General features: G+C 45.9%; 1 protein-coding gene and 1 long non-coding RNA gene across 4 annotated transcripts in view; one reads left to right on the top strand and one right to left on the bottom strand.

The window, feature by feature from the left end:
* Positions 1–9,507: 9,507 nt before the first annotated feature.
* Positions 9,508–20,690, top strand: part of Slc1a6 (solute carrier family 1 member 6) — a 28,908-nt gene continuing 17,725 nt past the window's right edge. The window contains exons 1-3 of one of the 3 annotated variants that reach the window (XM_087559239.1): positions 9,508–9,841; positions 16,494–16,696; positions 18,849–18,986. In XM_087559239.1, the coding sequence (XP_087415365.1) occupies positions 16,501–16,696; positions 18,849–18,986 (334 nt within the window). In that variant the 5' untranslated portion in view covers positions 9,508–9,841; positions 16,494–16,500. 3 annotated transcript variants of the gene reach the window in all.
* LOC102549402 (uncharacterized) lies at positions 12,040–16,554 on the bottom strand. Its single transcript, XR_015625088.1, has 4 exons — positions 16,466–16,554; positions 13,931–13,982; positions 13,365–13,407; positions 12,040–12,199 (listed from the first exon to the last, which is right to left on the bottom strand). It is a non-coding gene; the product is annotated as an uncharacterized LOC102549402 (long non-coding RNA).

Genomic DNA, 20,690 nt, shown 5'->3' with positions numbered 1-20,690 from the left:
CCTCTTCTGGTATGAAAATATACATACAGACCAAACACATATATAGGTAAAAATGCATAAATAAATCTGAAAAAAATTGGGGAATACCCTATGGACTTGAGAGGTTTCAAAAACTCTAACAACAACAAAAAGAGAATACTGAGTTTAGTGGGTATGCAGGTGTGGGGTGGACCTGGGAGAGAAGCTGGGAGGGAGTGAAACTGTTGGAAGCATGCGGGGAGGGGAACAAGGAAATCACTGAACCAGGTTCAGTTTCCTCTATCCCTTCAACCTCTGCCCTTGGCTTCCTGGCTTGAACCCAGGAGAAGCCAGGATAATGGAGCCAGTTGGTACAGTTCACGAGGACCAGTGTGCCTGGACATACAACATATGAAGGTGGACAGAGACCTTGCAGGCCACAGAAGCTCTCTAGCACTGTTTCTCATGAAGACATACATGACTGACTATACAGTCAGGCAAGACCAGACTTCTTCCTAGTATGATACCCAGCTGAAATAGATGGTTTTATTTTATGTTGTTGCTGTTTGTTATTATTAAATCTTTTGAGCAGAGTCTGACCATGTAGGCCTGGCTAACCTGGAACTCATTATGTAGACCAGGTTGGCTTTGATCTGACAGGGACCTACCTGAGTCCTGAGTTCTAAGGATAAAGGTGTATGCCGCCGTACCTAGCATTAGTAGAAGTTAATAAATGTTGAGTAAGGGCTGCAGAGATGGTTCAGCAATTAAGAGCACTAACTGCTTTTCCAGAGGACCTAGATTCAGTTCCAGGTAGCTACACTGTCGCTCACAACTATCTGCAACTCAAGTTCCAGTAGAACTGACATGCTGGAATGCTTGGTACATAGTCAGACATGTGGGCAAAGCACTCATGCACATACAGTGGAAACGCAAATATTTAAAGAGTTGAATAAACAATTGCACATTGCCCTGCTAACTAAGGGTAAAGTCTACCATTGCCTGGGTAGCCTTCTGGGCTGGGTGCAAAATGGAAGACTCTTTTTAATTATCAGGACTTCCCTGTCTCTGACCTCGGCTGGAGAATTCAAAATCCCCCTCATGTCTCTAGCTGCAGAATGTCACGTAGGCTTGGTTAAGATTACAGGCTCAACTTCCTTTCTTCTGATAAGAACCCGTTTAGCTAGCACCTGAGATTCCTGGAATGCCTCTCCATGTTAACAAGGCATCTTGGTACCTTAAGTCTTCAGCCAATGACCTTTGCCCATCCTGGATATTCTGACCCCTACCATCTTCAAAACTGTATAAGCCTTGAATCACCCCAAGTAAAGCTGATCTGTCTACCCAGAGCTGCTCCCAGCGTCATCGTTACTATACGTACTCATGTGGCCTCCCCATCCCCACCCCTTGTCTCTGCTCCCTTTGCTCTCATGGACATTAGCCGACCATTGGGCAGGGGCCCAGTCACAAAATGGAATGACATTTATCCTTTTAAAAACCTAAAGATTATCTATATAACATGGTGTTTTTATCATGTACAGATATGACTTAAATATTCTTACTTATTTTGTGAGAATTTCATATATGCATACAATATATTTTGATCAAACTTCACCTCTCATACTCCCTCCAGTTCATTCCAGACCCTCTCTTATATCACCTTCCCAACTTCTTGTTCTCATTTTACATCCCAATTAGTATTTTTTAAGTAATTAATTGATTAATTAAAATTTTTATTTATTCACTTTACATTCTGCTGGTTACCCCCTCACACAACCTTTACCCCTAAACCCCCTTCCCTTATCCTCTGAGCTGGTGGGGATTCCATGGGTGTCCCCCCACCCTGGCACATCAAGTCTCTGTGAGGCTAGGTACAACCTCTCACACTTAGACCAGACAAGACAGCCCAGCTAGAACATATCCCATGTACAGGCAACGGCTTTTGGACAGCCATCCCCGATGAAGACCAAGCTGCACTTCTGCTACAAATGTGGGGGGAGGCCTAGATCCATCTCATGTGTGTTCTGATTGGTGGTTCAGGGTTCAGGTTAATTGACTCTGTTGGTCTTCCTGTGGAGTTCCTGTCCCCTCTAGGGCCACAATTCTTCCATGCTCCATCTACTGTTTGGCTGAGGGTGTCTGCGTCTGTCTGAGTTAGCTGCTAGGTGGGGCCTCTCAGAGGACAGCCATGTTAGACTCCTGTCTGCAAGCGAAATAGAGGTATTGCTTATTGCTGTTAAGCGCACCAGTGCGGCGCCATCCACCAGAGCATGGTTAGCCAATCTACCTGGGGTCACATCCGTCACGAAAACTGATTCTCCTTCCTCTAGCAGCCATCGGTTGTTAGTCACTCTTCAGCTAGTGATGAGAGCTTGTGTGCCCATTCACACCCATGCAGGGATGTTGACTGGTTTCTTGTGCAGCTAGCAAAGAGCTCCTCTGAGTTCATGAGTGCAGAGGTCTTGTCATGCGCAGAAGTCACAGTGTTGCACAGGTCCTTCTTAAGCTCTGACTCTTACACTCTTTCTACATCTCCTTCCTTCATGGGAAGGGGCGTGCTGTAGAGGTCCCACTTATGGTTAACATCCCATTCGCCAGTTGTGTTTCCACGTTTGTCTCCACGCACTTCACAAAGCAATCTCTCTCATGAGATCCGAGAGCTGTGCTATCCTATGAGCATGGAGATGTCTAGAGGGCAGTTTGGTATTATGTCCACTGATTTTGAAAACTCTAGCTCTTAATAAATTAGACATCTTTCTAAGCAGTTTTTTAAAATTAGCATGCAGACTTACAGGCTTCGTGGTGACATTTTCATACATAATTTGTTTTGGTGGTTGTCATCCTCCAATGCTAGCCCCCTTTCCCCCCAGTAGCTAGCCGCCTTCCTGTTTTCAACCTTTTTTTCTTTTTTTGGAGCTGAGGACCGAACCCAGGGCCTTGCGCTTGTTAGGCAAGTGCTCTACCACTGAGCTAAATCCCCAACCAAAGAATTAAATGTAAGTACACTATAGCTGTCTTCAGACACACCAGAAGAGGGCATCAGGTCCCATTACAGATGGTTGTGAGCCACCGTGCGGTCGCTGGGAACTGAACTCAGGACCTCTGGGAGAGCAGTCAGTGCTCTTAACCACTGAGCCATCTCTCCAGCCCGACTTCCTGTTTTCAACAACTGCACTATGAATGTGAAGTGAAGTGCCTAGTGCTTCTTTCTTCTCATGCCCTCTCTGCCCGAGACCAACCCTGGGGCTGTGCTCTACCTTCAAGTTCCATCTCCAGCCCTTTGTTTCTTTTTATTTTATTTTTTAAATAGCTTTACAAACTTGTCCAGGCTGGCCTTGAAGCCTCTTTGTAGCCCACCGTCAACTTGAACACACGATCCTTTGAATACAGAATGGTTCTCAGCTTCCTTAGTAGCTGAGGTTAGAAGGCTGTACCTTCAGGCCTGGTTTGATTCTTTTGTTTTTAATGGTCAAATACCGAGATTGTTTTTTAAAGTAATTTCTTGTGTGTGTGCCTGTGTGTGTGTACACATGTGCATGTGTATGCTTTATTGTTCCTGCATGCATGCCATGGTGCACACGAGGAAGACAGAGAACAAATTACAAAACTGATTTGGTGGCAAGCACCATTATCCATTGGGCCATTCCTTGAGATTGATTGATTATTTATTTATTTATTTATTTATTTATTTGAGATGGGATTTCATCATGCTGACTTGGTGGGCCTAGAACTTGGTATATAGACCAGGCTGGACTTGAATTTAGAGAGATATTAACCTCTCTGTGCCTCCCAAGTTCTGGGCTTAAAGGTGTGCACCATCACGTTAGGATTTGATATTTCCTTTAAAGTGTAAAATAAACACAAGATGAAACTGACTGCTATGAAGTACACAGTTCAGCTGGGCCTAGTGAATAGATCCATATCCAGGAGGCGGAGGCAGAAGGATTGCTACAAGTTTGAGGCTAGCTCAGGATACAGAATGAGACTGCGTCTTCAAAATGTCAAAAGCAACCGATCACTCAAATAAACAAAGAACCCCATACCTTTCAGCATCTGTTACACCTGCTATGTGGCCATCAAATTCGAGTACCGGATTATGGGGCTGCGGTGGTGGCTCAGCAGTGAGGAGCTCACGTCGCTCTTGCCAAGGAGCAGAGTTTCAGCTCATAGCTGCCTATAACTCCAGCCCCCAGGGAGTTTCCCAAACCCACACACGTGAACACGATTAAAAAATAAGTCATTGAAAAGCAACTAAACTTTTGTCACATCAAAGGGACCCCATTTCCAGGGTCAATGCTTTATCTCCTGCGTGCAGCCCCCGACAGGCAAACGCCACGCTGCTCTCTCTCCTATGGATCTGCCCACTCTGGAATTTCTAGGAGCATCCATAAACGTAGATATGTACCGTTTTACTCTTAAATAATATTTATTTATTCTTTGAAAATTTTATAATTTATGCAATGTGTTTTCATCATATTCACCCATCCCCTTTAAAATGAATTCTTCTAGCACGTACAAGAAGCTTAAGGTAGGAAAACGATTGCTGTGGTTGACGAAACCCTTTACTGCATACGTGGATTATAAAGACATGGTTTGATGAGATCTAAAATTAAGAAGGAAGACTTTACTTGCTATTATTTTCGCAGTATGTCTCAAAAACCAGGAAGGGTTTATGAGGTTTCAGTTTAGTATGAGGTGGATAAAGTTAACTGTATAATATAAAACATGAAAATCTGATATATAACAAATATGACTAATATCACCGTATACTATCATACAACTACCAAGAGAAAAAAATATCTGGAGTTTCTAAGAATTAACATTCATATAATTGAAATTAAATGTGACAAAATGCAGACTGAACTGTGTGTGTCATTTCTGATTGTCCACTTCTTTTTTTCTTTCCTTGAAATTCTGCTTCTACTCAGACCTTTCCCCTGCCTAGCCAGTTGCTCCGGCTATGGAGGGGAAGCTGTGGGAGTCAGGGAGGAAGATACCTTCCATCCCCTCAGCCCCCACCCCCACCCCTCTGGGGTCCTGGGAACAGCCAGCCCATAATGAGACCCTTCTCTCCCTTAATGACTCTTGGGGCTTCGGGGATGCCTTAGGCTAGTGCTGCTCCAATTAATTGGTAGGGAGCAGTTCACACAAAGGAATTAGCCTGGATTCTTCCATCTCAAGCTCCTGTTCAGCGCTCAGGCCCACCCCAAGGAAGGTGTGCAGCTGTGCTGGGAGGGAGATGACTGGACTCAGGCTGTATTACAGCAGGCCACAGACATGGGCTCAAACCCATGTGCAACTGCACATTAACAGTCACCCGTGCATATCACTAAGGATTCCACTATCCTCGACCCACTGGGAGGGAAGCTTCACTGGTGAGAACAGGGATGAAGTATTTATCAAGTTTGCAAGATGCCAGGAAGGCCCAAATGACGTCATTTGCTAATAGTATTCCTATGTCAGTAACCACCATCCTCCCCACATTAGCACTGCTACATGACTATTAGCAAAATCACCGAAATATCTAAATGTTGACAGAATCAGTAATATCGTTGAGTCAAGTCACACAGGAGGCAGAGACAGAAGGAAAACCAAGAACCTTACTACTGTTTACACGGTGACATTCTGCACCATGTGGGTATTTTGTCATCATTTTAAAGTAGTGTCTAATACTGAATGTGCTTTGAGATGACAATGCTGGTAAACAAATGGAGTTTAGTATGAGAAGTGTTCAGTGTTGAAATCCTGTGTTGCGGGGCCTAGAGAGATGGCACAGACACACAGATACAGAGACAGATACACATAAACACAGACAAACATATATACACACATGTACACAGACATATATACACAGACACAGACACACAAACAAACACATACAACATGCACACAGACATACACACAGACACACACATGCACGCAGACATATACACACAGATACAGACAGACAGACAGACAGACAGACAGACAAACACACACACACACACACACACACATACACACCCTGTATTGCTTTTGTATACCAGCTCTGGCAGCCATCACCTGTTTGTGAACTATAGCCCAGAGGATATGATGCTCTCTTCCGGCCAATGCAAGCACTGCACTCATCCATATATACTTCTGCCTTTTACACTTCTTTAAAATAAATAAATATTGGAAAAATATTGTATTGAAATAGTTATTTTAAATGTCAAATGCTTTTTTTAATCACCAGTTTTTTGCTTTCTTGAGAGATTCATTTTATATGTAATAATCAGTTCAAAGGGCATCATTTTCGTATTGTTATCTCACTTTGTATGATTCATCAATTTGTGTAGCTATCACTTCATCTAGTTACAGAAGAAGTCTATCACCTCAACTGCCCCTACTGCTTCAACATTACTCCCACTGCTCTCCCCTGGCCCCAGGCCACCGCCCATTTGTTTCCTGTGTTTATGGATGGATCTATTCTGGTTCCCATCTTACTGCTTTTATAAAGAAAGAGCCTTGTGAATCTACTAAATTTCAGGAACTTCTTGAGACTTGTGAATTGTTAACTTCCTTATTGTTAATCAGTCTTATCTCAGAACATTTTTACTTTTAAAGAGCTAGGATACACTTTCTTAACTAAGAAGGAATTGTGTTTGTGCATACGGAAGCCCAAGATGGACATTGGAAATCATACTCCAATTACTCTTCTACTTTATTTATTGAGGAAGGGTTTCTCAATTAAAACCAGACCTTACCAATATGGCTAGTTTCCTTACGTAGCTTGCTCTGGAGATCCTCTAGTGTTTACTTTCTGAACCTGGACTTAGAAACAGTCTGCCATGTCCACCTGACATTTACACATGGGTGTCAAGCTCTTTAATTACCCCAGGCACTATTTCAGATTTTTGAATAACTGGTGCATACAGAATGCAATATCTTGGGGATGTGACCCTACTCTAAACATGAAATTCAGTTATGCTGCACACTTGATACACATTGTCTGAAGGCCATTTCATATATGATTTTTCTTTTGTTTAGAGGGAAGTTCATACTTGTAGTCTAGGCTGGCCTTGAGTTTGCACTCTTCCTGCCTCAGACTCCTAAATACAGGCATCATAGGTATGTGATGTCATGCTCAGCCTGCAGTACGTTTAGGTCCCTTGATTTCACTGTGCCTTGTCACATATGATAAGGTGTGGAATCTCTGTCTGTGGTATCATGTAGATCGTGTAAGGTTTGGAGAATGCTGGTTCTGAGCTGCAGTTTCATTCTGCTCTGAGATTCCAACTTACATTGAGTTGTTGAAGCTCCTGAGCTCCTCTTGGCTCTGTATTTACTGAGACTTTCCTTGTTGATAGCTCAACAGCTTAAGCCTTAAGCACAGGACCACACACACTGTATCAGAATTACAAATTGGACATACACCGGCAGCTTCAGTGCAGTTTGGTTTGGCATTGGAATATGTTAGATAGGTAAAACTGACAACCACCCTGGTTAGCGAGCGTGTTAAAAGGACCACAGCTGGGGTTTCATGCATAGAGATTAGAACTGGGGTGCCATTTTGACTGTGTTGCATGAGAAAAGCTACTTAACCTCTCTGGGTCTCTTCTGCCATGTCTGCCAACAGGGATGGTAACGCCTACTTTGTAGGGCTGTACAAATGAGATATAAAGAAAGAGAAATAGAAATATCAGTTCACAGCCAGAGAGTGAACCACAGGGAGGAGGCAGGAATGGTTTGAAAGTGTGGCCTGGTCCTACCTACATCTAGGGCAGCTGCTAGTCATTTAACCTTAGCCACACCTTAGCTTCACTTGCAGGATCATTTAAATAGACCAATGTCTAGGTTCCATCCCAGGGATGTGATTTGATTGGTCTGAATTTCAAACAGAATCCGAAATTTTGTCTGCCCAGGTTGGGAGGCAGTACTTTCTGGATGTGACAGGACTGTTGACTCCATGAAGTCACAGCTACTCTGGTTGCCTGCACACGATCTAGCCAGTGAGCTCACAAGCCCCGACCCACAGCTGAGGAGCTACTGACAGATGACGGCTGCTTGGGGAGGGAAAGTCAGCTTTCTTAAGGAGTATAGTCTCTGGTAGGTTGGCCATGCTCCTGTGGATGGCCACACACACATCCACACAGAAGCAGCACTAACTGGACCCCCAGTAGGTTAAAAATAAGTGGTTATGAAGGTCTGGGAAGAGATGGAATGCACGTATGAAATTATCAAAGAATAAATAAAATACATTAAAAAACAGTGACTCCAAGTTCTACATATTTTTCTGCCAATTTGATCATTTCATTCTTTACAGGTGAGTAAACTTTCATTGTGTAAAGGTACCGCATTGTTTTTACTCGTTCAGGGGTTGGTGAGCTTTTGGAATGATGGAACACTGTACCTGTAGCCACATACCTGAACTGTGGACCTCTGGATTGATAGGCACACCGATGCAGGGGGTGGTGGGTGGGGGACAGAATCCCACTGCAGTTTTGACTTGGCGTTGGAATTTAAAAATGTTTTCCTGGCGTTTGAAAGGAACAGCTAAGACTGAGAACCACCTTGTTTAGCAACTGTGTTCAAGGATTGGGGCCAGGGCTGTGTATACGACGACTGGACAGCTCTGAGGGCTGTGCTATTTTATGAGTACCTGTCACTTTGTCGGCAAACCGGGGTGGTAATGTGTGCTTAGTAGGGCTACGTAAATGAAATATAACTGAAGAATCTTCCAGATACATGAGATTGCCATTAATCATAGCTCAATAAAACAACAATGAGCACTTACTGACTATACTACTACTAACTACTACTACCAACTACACTACTACTACTGCACATGTATGTGTTGGTGAGCTTGCTATGGCACACATGTGGAGATCTGGTGTTGGTTCTCTCCTTCACCATTATGTAAGTTCTAGGAATGAAACTCAGGTCACCAGCCTTGCGCAAGCGTTAGGCCATCTAACCTGTGTCTCTCGGGTTGATTTTTATTATCCCGCTGGGATAATAAAAATGCCAAACTCTGTAAAGAGCCTCAGTTCTCAGAAGAACTCACGTGCTGGAAGCAACCAAGTCAGTGTCATCTGAGAGGAAAATGCAGCTCCACAGTGTCTTATATACGCGGCAGATAGCAAGGGGTACTATTAATTACAACCATAACAGCAATTATGAAAGGTTCCCGTTTGCACGGCGCTTCACGCTGCAGAGAGTGTTTCCATGCTCGCTTTACTTTCCTCAGCGGTAATTTTCTCTCAGGTCGGCCGAGTCACCTCCCTTGTTTCAGCGAGGAGGCCAGGCTCAGAGAGGGAGAGGGACTGGTGGAGAGGGCCACAGTAGTGGCCAAAGCCAGAAAGGTGTACCCGAGGGAGAAGCTGGCCAGCGAGCCCACGTGGTGGCTGTGGTCACCCGACACTGTCTTCCCTCTCCCCGCCTCAAACCGGTGTTGAGGATGTGGGCGCTGTCCCAGCGGTAACTGGGCTGGGTACCCGGTACATCCCAGGGGGCCTGCTGGCCTCGAAGGACTCGGGAGGGGCAGGGGGCGGGCTCGTAGGCGCGGCTCGGCGCGGGGGCGGAGGCTGTGCGGGAGAGTCCCGTCACCCCACCCGCCTCGCGTCCCCGAGCTCCTGAGAGGCTGCGGCAGGGGGACATCCCCGAGGGGGTCCCGCCCCCCGCCCCGGCCCCGCGCCCCCAGCGCCCACGTGAGCTCAAGGCCAGCCCGCATTCCTCCGATTGCAAAGCGCATCCTTGCTCCGCGCGGCTACCTCTGTCTTCGGGTCCCCAACGCAGACACAGAGCGGGTCCCTGGCGGGTCCCTGCGGACCCGGCCAGGCGCTTCCGCGGGTTCTGGCTTTTGCATCCCGGCGCAGCGCGCAGGCGGAGGCGCAGGCAAGGCGGCCCCGCTGACCCGAGGCTGGTGAGTGGGACATTTATCCTGAGCGGGGTTGGATCTGAGTCCGGGTTAGGCAGGGATCCCCTGTGCACAGGTCTCCACTTTCTCATTACCTTTCCTTAGCTCTTTCCAGTCCCTTTACAGGTGCTGAGCCTGCCTCTGCCCTGTTATCCTGGTGAGTTTCCTGACTCTAGGTCCCTGGGTCTCCTTCCAATCTCTCGAACTTCCCATTCAGCAACTCCAACTCCCAGGCAGTCCTATTTCTTGAACCTGACGCCTCTCCTATTTCTTTGGCTAGACTCCCTCTTCCACAGCAGGGGTTCATAACCCAACTCCAGACGCGTCTGCTGTGGTTAAGACTGGCCACCGCTCCAAGGGAGCTGGGTATGGAGATGCTATTTTCACGGTTGTATTTTTGGGTGCGATTGCTTTTCTAAAGAGGTGAGTGTAGCTAAGTGTTTGAACGTTCTGGGTTTTGTCCTCCCAAGTGTGTGCTTGTGTGCCTAAGACTTTGGTAAACGTCACTGCCCGTGGAGTTTCCTTTGCATGGGGTACCTGTACAGCAGGCTCGAACCGCGTGGCTTTGAGTTTTATGGTGTGCATGGTGGCGCGCGTGTGTGTGTGTGTGTGTGTGTGTGTGTGTCTGTCTGTCTGTCTAGACTTGATGGCTGATGCTGAATGCACGGGGTTGGTTGTATTTCTGAGGGTGTGTGAGAGGTTATGTGTCTGCTGGTGTGCACGAATGTAGCAAAGGTTTGTTTGTGGGGAAATACGTGTCTGACGTGCACATATGGATTTGCAGTTCTGAAGGGTGTGTGGCTGCATGTCTGAAGAGTTTGCGTGGGCCTGCATATCCGTAAAGGACTCTGTAGGTGTCAGCTGCACACAAGATGCTAGGCTGTGTTCAAGTGAGTGCATGATGTATGGTTTTTGTCCTGCCTCTTTCCCTTCTGTCACTCACTCCTTAGGTAGCACACCATCAGCATATGGTGTTGTACAAACAAAGCCCTCCATGCTAGTGTAAGAAAAGGCCCTGGAGATGGCTTAGTTATAGGCCTGAGAATGGCGGGAGGAAAGAAACAACAGGCCATTTAAACTTACATCTTTCGGGCTAGAGAGATGGCTCAGTGGTAAAGGGGACTTTCTGCTCTTGCAGAGGATCCTGGCTTAATTACCCATTTCATAGGCTCTGATAGTCTCTTCTAATCTCCACAAGCACCAGGCATGTTACATGCAGGTCAAACACACACACACACACACACACACACACACACACACACACACACAGTTTCAGGCTGCATCAACAAAGGAAAAGAAAACATGAAAAATATAAACGAAGATTTTTTTTGTATATTCCTTTCCTAAAGGCTGAAGCTAACCTCCAAGGCAATATAACACTGCATTCTGATTTGTTTAAGAAATACCAATGTCTGTCTGTCTGTCTGTCCTTCCTTCCCTCCCTCTCTTTATTCCTCCCTCCCTCTCTCCTCCCCTCCCTCCCTCCCTCTACTCCTCCCTCCCTTTACTCCTCCCTCCCTCCCTCTCAGTCAGAAGAGCTCCCCGTGTAGCCCAGGCTGGCCTGAGACTTGCCATTTAGTTGCTGCTTCTTAAGTGCTGAGCCTACCACCATCCCTGGCTCACAAAATTCAGTTTCCCGATGAACTCTCTATCCCCGGATGATGTATATTTCATGGAGTTGGTGCTGTTTCACATCTATAGTCAATGTATGGTCAGTGTAAGACATGCCCATTTCTTCTCCTGAGGGGCTTATTCTAACATACCCTTTTAACCTTTTGGGGTCTTTCCCCTCATTGCTTTCTGGCCACACTTCCAGTGACCTTAGCTTTGGGTACCAGCTGTATAGTGAGACAAGCCCTTCACTTTCAAAGACATTTTGTCTTGAAAATGTAACACTTGTTTGAGTTTTAGGGGTCAGAAAGACCTTCCTGTCCACCTATCATCAATCTCCATGGGGTGGCTGGCATAGCTCATTACATTTGAAGGTTGAGAGGACCCATTCTTGATCTCTTTGCCTTACATAGGTTGGGGATCCCAGAAAAGGTAACTTCCAGAATAGGTAGCTTAGGAGGCAGGGGCAAAGAGAGGACCTAGAGCCAGGAGGAACCTGAACAATTACCTACCCTTGATGGGAAATGCCTGAGAGTTCCAGGGGCCCAAGAACTCCAGGAAGACCCAAGTGCAGGATACTTTCAAATCAAGTATTTTAAAGTGTTGTTTAAAAACATTTATTACATTTCTGGAAGCATACAAACATTAGTTTTCATCGTAGCATCTTCTCAAACGACTCATGTTAATTTGAATGTAGGTACAGAAATTCAAGTGCTGTGTGATCTCATTCATATGCAAGCTACAGATCTTGACCTTGAACAAATAGAGTAGAATGGTGATTATGAAAGGGAAGAAAGTGCAGGGAAGGGTGATGATAACGTCCAACAGTTTATTCTGTTATGAGGATCAGAAGACAGCAGTTTGCATGCTCCTGGCACAACGGAGTGCCAAGGGTTTAATGGGGATGGAGGTGCTAAGGAACTTGGTCTGGCATCCTGCATCACCATGAATTCTAAAAGATTTCACTGTGTGCTGTGAGTGGGAGCAATTATCCAGTGTTCACTGAGGTAAAAAGGGAGAAGTCACTAGTGACAAATCACCGTTGTGATCGAGGTGGGCGCAGTGAAGGTGCAGAAGACAGTCTTGCATCTGAGCTCAGTCCTGTATCTATTGCCCTTCTGCTTATTTATTTAATATTTAAAAAAATTGTTAATTACTACCGACTGGTTGTCTTTCCCCTGTCAATGTTGGGATGGATCGCAGGGTCTCCTGTACTCTCGATGAACGATCTACCCGAGAGCCATATCCTTATTACCTCAGCACACAATCACTTTTACTAGGCTACTGTCAACCTTGTGTGTGTGTGTGTGTGTGTGTGTGTGTGTGCATGCACGCACACGTGTGCATGCGTGTACCTATGTGCATGCACAATGCAGTCAGGAGACATTTTAGGGAGTTAGTTCTTCCCTTTCATCGTGTGGGTCCTGGACTGCACTCGGGTCATCAAGCTTGGTGCAGTCCTCTCCACCCCCACTTTTGTAAGTAGTTTACATGTTGCGACCTGTCTTTCAGCAATTCTGCTTTGCTACTGTAGCCTGAAAGCAGCTGCAGAAACACAACGAGTGACTGAACGTAGCGGTGTGCCAATACTACGATTAAAAAACGCCAGCAACACAGAGGTCAGGCCTGATTTGGCTCGCAGACTGTCACGTGCCAACTCTATCTCATTGCTTTTAGGTCTCCTTAGGGAGTTTGTTGCAGGTACATGCTCCATCCTGGATAGACTCTGAAAGCCCTGTGTGTGCAAGTCTTTCACGTGAAACGGCACTGTATGTGCACAAACCCATTCCTGCCTTTTTACTTATTTAGTTCATCTCTACACTACTTTCAGGGACTAGCATAAGGCTACAAGATGGCTCAGTGGGCACAGGTGTTTGCTGTCAAGCCTAAAGTCCTAAATTCAATCCCTTGGACTTACATGGTGAAGGAAGAGAACGGACTTCTAAAAGTTGTCCTCTGACCTGCACAGGTGCATACACAGATACACAGGGTGGGGGAAGATGGAGGAGGGGGGAAGGGGAGGGGGAGACGGGGAGGAACACAACAGAGAGAGAGAGAGAGAGAGAGAGAGAGAGAGAGAGAGAGAGAGAGAATGAATAAACAAACCACGTAGCACAACTTCAGTACTGTGCATATAGTTACCATGCTAATCGTTTCGGGACCAGCAAGAAGAAAAGTCTGGTACAAATTAAGTAACTTTATCAACTGATTTTTTTTTTTTTTGGTGCTGGGAATTAAACCCAAGCCTTTGCATATGCTAATCTCATGCTACCATCAATAAAGCAAAACAACACCCCCAAACCCCAATACTGCTGGAGAGATGGTTCAGCAGTTAAGAGTGCTTGTTCCTCAGATCTGGTCCCAGCACCCACCTGACGGCTCACAATTCCCTGTAGCTGTTGTTCCAGAGAATCCGATACTTTTTCTGGGTTCCATGGTCACTGCACACACTGTGTGTGCACACACATAAAGTATTTTTCTTACCTTTTTAATTATGTATATCCATGCGTGGGCCTGTGCACAGGAGTTCAGGTTCCTTTAGAGACAGAAGAGGGAGGTGGATGCTCTGGCTGTGAGCCAGCTCTCCAGCCTTACCTTTGAGGTTTTTGTTTATTTTGCTTTGTTTTCAATGCATTGGTAGGGGCAGAGAGATGGCTCAGTGGTTAAGAGCACTGACTGCTCTTCCAGAGGTCCTGAGTTCAATTCCCAGCCACTACATGGTGGCTCACAACCATCTGTAATGGGATCTGATGCCCTTTTCTGATGTGTCTGAAGACAACGACAGTGTATTCATATAAATAAAATAAAAATAAATCAATCTAAAGAAAAAACCCCAACCAAACAAGTATGCAAAATATTCATTGGTAACTTCATATACCAATAAATGTGTATTTAGGTCATATCTAGCCCTCGTTCCTTTTCTTCTTCAACTCTTCTTGAGTCCTCTCACATTCTCCTCCTAATTTCACTCTGCGACCTCCTCCTCTTTTTCCTCTTCCTTTAAATAATCTACCGAGTCCATTCAGTGATTCCTCTATGCCCAGGGGTATGAGGTACCATTCACCAGAGCATGGGCAACCCACCACTAATCACCCGGCTGAAGACAACTGCCTTTTGCTTTCCCTCAGAATCCATCAACTGTTGATAGCTCGTTGAACTAGATGTGAGTTGATTGGTTAACTCTTTCCATCCAGGGTCTTCCCAGGCAGCTCAGGTTAGCCTTGAACTCCTGCTCCCCCTGCCTCAGCATCCTGAGTGCTGAGGTGTGGGTGGCAGCCTTAGTCTTTACTCACCGAACATTTATTTCCATCTAGCGATGGTTGTCTCTGAGGCTGACGATTTGTGGATCCGCAGAACCACCTGTCTGTACTGTACAGCATGGTTGGTTGGGCAGAGAAAGGAAACAGACAAGGGTTCGGGCTCCTGTCTGGTTTGGACTCAGCTGAATGCTCTTGGGATTCATGGGTTACTCCGAGCTGGCATTTAGTAACTGGAGGCATGATGTATTAGGGAAGAAGGAGTGACTGCCTGCTTCTCTGTGCAGTCTGTGCCTGCAGTCTGTACATGCTCAGAGCAAGGTGAGAAGCAATACTGTAGCTTCAGAGGACCGTTAGGAGCAAAGTCCTGACTGGAGCTTTATACTGAGAACCAGGGCTTTGACCAGAAGGATTCAGGGCATGGAAGGCCTAGTGAGATTGCCTGTCTTTTGGAAGAAGGTGGATAACTTAGACAGATATGGACGGCAACCATGTCAGTTGCCACTTAGGCAGTGGCAGGAAAACGATGATGCAACAATTCAAGGGTGCACAGGGGATGCACGCCCGGAGACCCAGCTACGTGGGAGGCTGAGTTGATTGGTACCGAGAACTGAACCTAGGGCCTTGAACATGGCGGGCCAGTATCCTACCACCGAGCTAAATATATACAGTCCAGCCCTCTTCCAAAAAAGAATTTCATTTTCATCTTTGATATTTTTATATGTTGTGTGTGTGTGTGTCTACATGTGAGTGAGGCCAGGAGGGAGCAGTGATCTTCTGGAATTGGAGTTATAGCCGTTTTGAGCTACCTGATGTGGGTGCTGAGAACGGAACTCTGGTTCTCTGAAGGAGCAATATGTACCCTTAACCAATGAGCCATTTCCCAGGCCCTGCCCAAGAGCTCTCTTTTTAACCTTCCACTAAGTTGTGGGTGCTGCCTTGAACTTGTAACAAACCTTTTCCCCAGCCTCTGGAGTAGCCCATATTACAGGACTGCGGCAGGCTGGGTCAAAAGCCACAATTTCTAAGCTGTTTAGTCACTTCCAAGTATTTTGTTGCTAAACAAGTTGGCATATTTTCTATTTACATGCATTTTATTTAGCTATGGAAACTACAACATCCCACTTTGGATACTTTAAAAAAGGTAAGTCAACAAGGCTAAATAGATATGGGCAAGTTTAAAAAAGGGATTCAGAGTCTGAGGTTTCTCTCCAAAATACGTTCTTGAACAAGCTGGGCCCAGAACTGTTACCATTTGTTCCAAAGCCATCACCCCTTTACTGTATTGCTCTCCCGCATACAAAGTAGCCACGTTAGTTGGTTGCCCACTAGGCACTTGCTGATTTTGTCTCTGTACAAAGTCAACTGTGCGTGTCTTCAGGCGGGACAACTAACTGTTGTGGCTTGTGGGACTAGCCTAAAGGGGCCCTTTCAAGAGGTCTTCATGCAATTGACATTCAGCAAAGACCTGGCATTTTGATTTGAGCGCTGCAGCAACCCTCAGTTGCTAAAACCTTAAAGGTGTGCAGTATTTGTCTCCCACCCCCCCACCCCCCACCTCCCGACACACACCTTATCTCTAAGCAACAACTCTGATGTATAGGTTCAATGGCCTTAACCTTTGCTGCTAGGGCGAGAAAACTGAATCCCATCCGGAGCAGGGTCTCAAGCACTCTCCTCTGACATCGCCCCTCCCCTGACTTCTGAGCTGCAATGCGCATTCCTTCACCCCACCTACTCCTTTTCCGGACTCCTCCCTCACCAGATCTGGTCTCCTCTGTCCCCCGCAGAGACGCGATGAGCAGCCACGGCAACAGTCTGTTCCTGAGGGAGAGCGGCGCTGGCGGGGGCTGTCTGCAAGGCCTGCAGGACAGTCTGCAGCAGAGAGCACTGCGCACGCGCTTGCGCCTGCAGACCATGACCCGAGAGCACGTGCGGCGCTTCCTGCGCCGAAATGCCTTCATCTTGCTCACAGTCAGCGCTGTGATCATTGGTGAGCTCTGCTACTGGGAGGCGGGACTTCTGTTAACTGCCCCCTTGCTGTCTCCGGTGCACTCATTTCACCAGCCTCCCTCTCAGTCCTCCTGAGGGCCAGAACAGAGAGGGCGTACACACAGGCAAACACAGATGTACGAACGCGATGTGATTTTACGTGTGTGGGTATGTGCTCAAACAAGTACACTGCATAGACATGTACTTTACGACTGTACACAGAAAAAGACGAGGTGCAGACACCATAAACCGTGTGCACACACATAAATATGCAGCTATCCACCATACTCTTAGGAGATTGGTTCCAGCAAACACCATCCCGTTTTATTTAAGATACGTGATGTTTTGGGTGTCTGGGGATTTTATTATTCATAAGCTTTCGTTCTATGTGGATGCTAAAGCCCCTTAAATAAAGCAGGACTAGTTTTCGTATGGGATCTGTGGTTATCTTGCTCTCTAGGTTACGTGTAACACTGCAGCTAATCAAACAGTTGTGTGCTGTATGCATTGTCTAGGGAATATGGACAAGAGGAAAAGATCTCTAAATGTTCACCAGACATAACTTAGAAAACGTGCATATTGTATAAAATAATGGGCTCGCATGGCATCTTTATGTCTACATTCAATGTGCTTTGATCATATATTTTTCCCGTCACCCCCTCTTATCTAATAACCCCCTAGTCCTTTGCCTTTCCTCAAATTCTTTCATCGGATGCAGTAGTCTTTCTTCTGAAGGTGTCCATATATTTGATTAGTTTGAGAGTGTGGGACCCGAGGACATCAGGGCCAGCTGCACTCGACTTTGCGAACACTTTCCTACTCATCTATGCATTCACATCTACATACTTAGGAGTAATTGCATACGCACCTCCATGTTTGCAAGTGATAGCACAGTCACACCCCCAAATGAAGGTGCTTGTCTTTGTATGTAAGCCCACGTACTCAGCCATGCTTTATGCTCACAGCCGAACGTACGGTGTCACAAATACATGCATATGCATGCATCAATGGGTGGGGACAGATAAACCCACATATATGCATGGTATATACAATTGTACATTTCTACAGTTCATACATAAACATGCACGCATGGATGCACACACATATGTACATGATGCACACACATATGTACATGATGCACACATATATCCATGTGCATACAAATGCACACACAGCCATTCATACAAATGCACATCATGCACCCATCTGCCCATGCTCACACTCACGTACACATATTCACATACATACCCATTTACAAATGTACCCATGAACACACCTGTAGTAATATTTTTTTAATTTAATAAAACCCACTGGTGTGTTCGCTACCTGCCTCAGTGGCTTACATTCCCTTATGAGAGACACACACAGCCTTTATATTTTAGACACACACACAGCCTTTATATTTTGATATGCCTTTATCAGCACACTAGCTGGGTCATTGTCTAACCTCCACACGGTTAATCCACCTCCTGCTGATAATCCCGAGTTAGTACTTACTAAATTCCATATTCTATCTTGGCTACCCTGGACCCAGTTGGGCAGCCCTCTGGGCAGTACCTCCTGGTTCCTTCACATGGTGGCCTTGCTTCTGTCCTGCACTCTTCCCAGGTCTGGTGCCTCTCCTCTCTTCCACACTCTCCCAGCATGGCAGATCTTCCCTGGTTCCAAGCCAGGAAAACTCCAAAAACCCGCTTCTATTTGTCCTTACCAGCTATTGGCCGTTGGAATTTTTATTCACCAATCAGAACCAACTGGGGGCTACAGACACTGTTGTAAGCAGTTTTGGGGACCCAAATTAACATTATAATACAGGCAACATTAGGCCGAACCCATTACACACACCCATGTACACATAGATTCATGCATACACAAATGTACACTCATACCTAGCACACACATAACCATTCGAGTACCCACGCACACACCATACAAATACATAAGCCATACACACACCCTTTTAGACATCCCCACACACATATATGTACCCTTAACAATACACACACAAGCACACACAATACCCATGCACTTAAATTCACACCCTCACAGAATATTCACTACTCACATTGTCACACCCTCTTTGGGATGGATGAATGGATCTTGCCTGGGGTTGAGATCCAGAGTCCATTCCATGAACCCTTCCTTTCTGGATCTAGGCGTCAGCCTGGCATTTGCCTTGCGCCCATACCAGCTCTCCTACCGCCAGATCAAGTACTTCTCTTTTCCTGGTGAGCTGCTCATGAGGATGCTGCAGATGCTGGTGCTACCCCTCATTGTCTCCAGCCTTGTCACAGGTGAGAAGCCAAGCCATTGTGTATCTCCAGGACACACCCAGAGCCCAATCTTGATAAAAGATCCAGGGTTATTCCAGTCATGGGAGCCCTTTTCCAACTCATCAACTCAAGCCATGTCTAGGTCTTGTTTATTGCTGCTGCCACTATGTGTCCCAATAACTTTCTTATACTTTTTCCTGAAGTGACATACCATCCCACTAGAGTTTTCAGAGACAAAAGAAAAACTGGAGAAACAGGGAAGGTAGCTGTTATATGGGGTAGATGAATTAAAGGTGTGGGTGAACACGTAGGAGGTGAGTGGGGTGGAGGTGCCAGGTTGGAGGATGGAGGAAGGGAAGGGGCCGTGGAAGGGTTATGTGGCTCTTTTCTTCTAGACAGTAAATATTTTTTGGCTTCAAGGGTCGTCTGGTCTTCATTGCAATGGTTCAGTTCTGATCTTGGAATAGAAAAGCAACCATAGGCAATATGTCAACACGTGGGTATGGCGGTTGTCCTAATTTCATTTATGTTGTTGTAATAAAATACTTGACAAAAAAAAAAAAACAACTTAGGGAGGAAAGGGTTTGTTTTAGCTCACAATTTGAGGTTATACTCCATTATTCAGGAAAACCAGTGTAGGGACTTGAAACAGCTGATTACATCGCCTGCTTACTTGGATCAAAGTCCGTCTCTACACATACAACACACAATCCCTTGCCTAGGGAAGTGTACTGCACACAACAGGCAGAAGTCTTCTCTCAGTGAAATCTGGGCAACCCCTCACAGACATGTCCACAGGCCCACCTGTTTTAAACAATCCCTCATCCCCTAGTAGTTCCAGATTGTGTTAATAATTAAAACTACACATACCAGTTGTGTTCCAATAAAACTTTACAAAAGCAAACAGTGCACCAGATTTAGCCCACAGGTGATGATTAGCATCCCCTGGTTTTAGGGACAGAAATAGCAATCAAGGCTTAAAACATTGGTTCCAACATAGGTTGGGTTACGTAAAAGCCGAGCCTGACATGTGGCTCTGGTTACAAGAGACACATGAAGGGAGAAACCCGTGAGGAAGCGAGGGAAGCAAGGCAGGGTGAGGAAAGGATCTAAGCAAGGATATGAGTTCAGAGGAAGGCTGGCCCCTCAGTGCGAGACCACTGGGCAGGGCTCTCTGAAGTGTGACATCATGGAACTGTCCCCCACCTCTAATTCTGTCTTCGCCTGGGTCTCTGCATCAGTCATTGACTATAGCTGACTCTGGGACTTTCTGGAGGAGGAAGCTTCCATTCTGCTGGGGATTATTCTTAGGAGAAGGGAAAAGTGCAGGCTGTCAGTATCCCTATGAGTAAACTTCTAACAGTTCAGTGGTTGCATTGACTGGGGAAGGGCGTGTAGGCACAACATGAAGAGTATCCAGGGAGAGAATGTAGGAGGTGGGTTGGAGAGATGTAATGGTTGAGGTGGACTATGGGATGGAGACTTGAAAGTCTGTGATATTATGGGAATTGGAAGGCTGGCTTGGAGTAGAGGGGAGGCACTGTGTTTGCTAGAGTTAGTTGGAGTAGAAAATGGAGTGGTAAGAGTGCCTCCCTTACCATGTGCATGGTAGTGAGTGAATTGATTTTTAGTCAGGGCTACGGTGCTGGCCCAGTTACTCATTTCTTGAGTAATATTTTTTTTGAAAAATATGGTTTTAGCTTGAGATACAAAAACTGAACCATC

Source organism: Rattus norvegicus, chromosome 7 (genome assembly GCF_021556685.1).
Source record: "Rattus norvegicus strain SHRSP/BbbUtx chromosome 7, alternate assembly SHRSP_T2T, whole genome shotgun sequence".
In the NCBI taxonomy this organism is placed as follows: Eukaryota; Metazoa; Chordata; class Mammalia; order Rodentia; family Muridae; genus Rattus; species Rattus norvegicus.
This window is presented reverse-complemented; position numbering and strand designations above follow the sequence as displayed.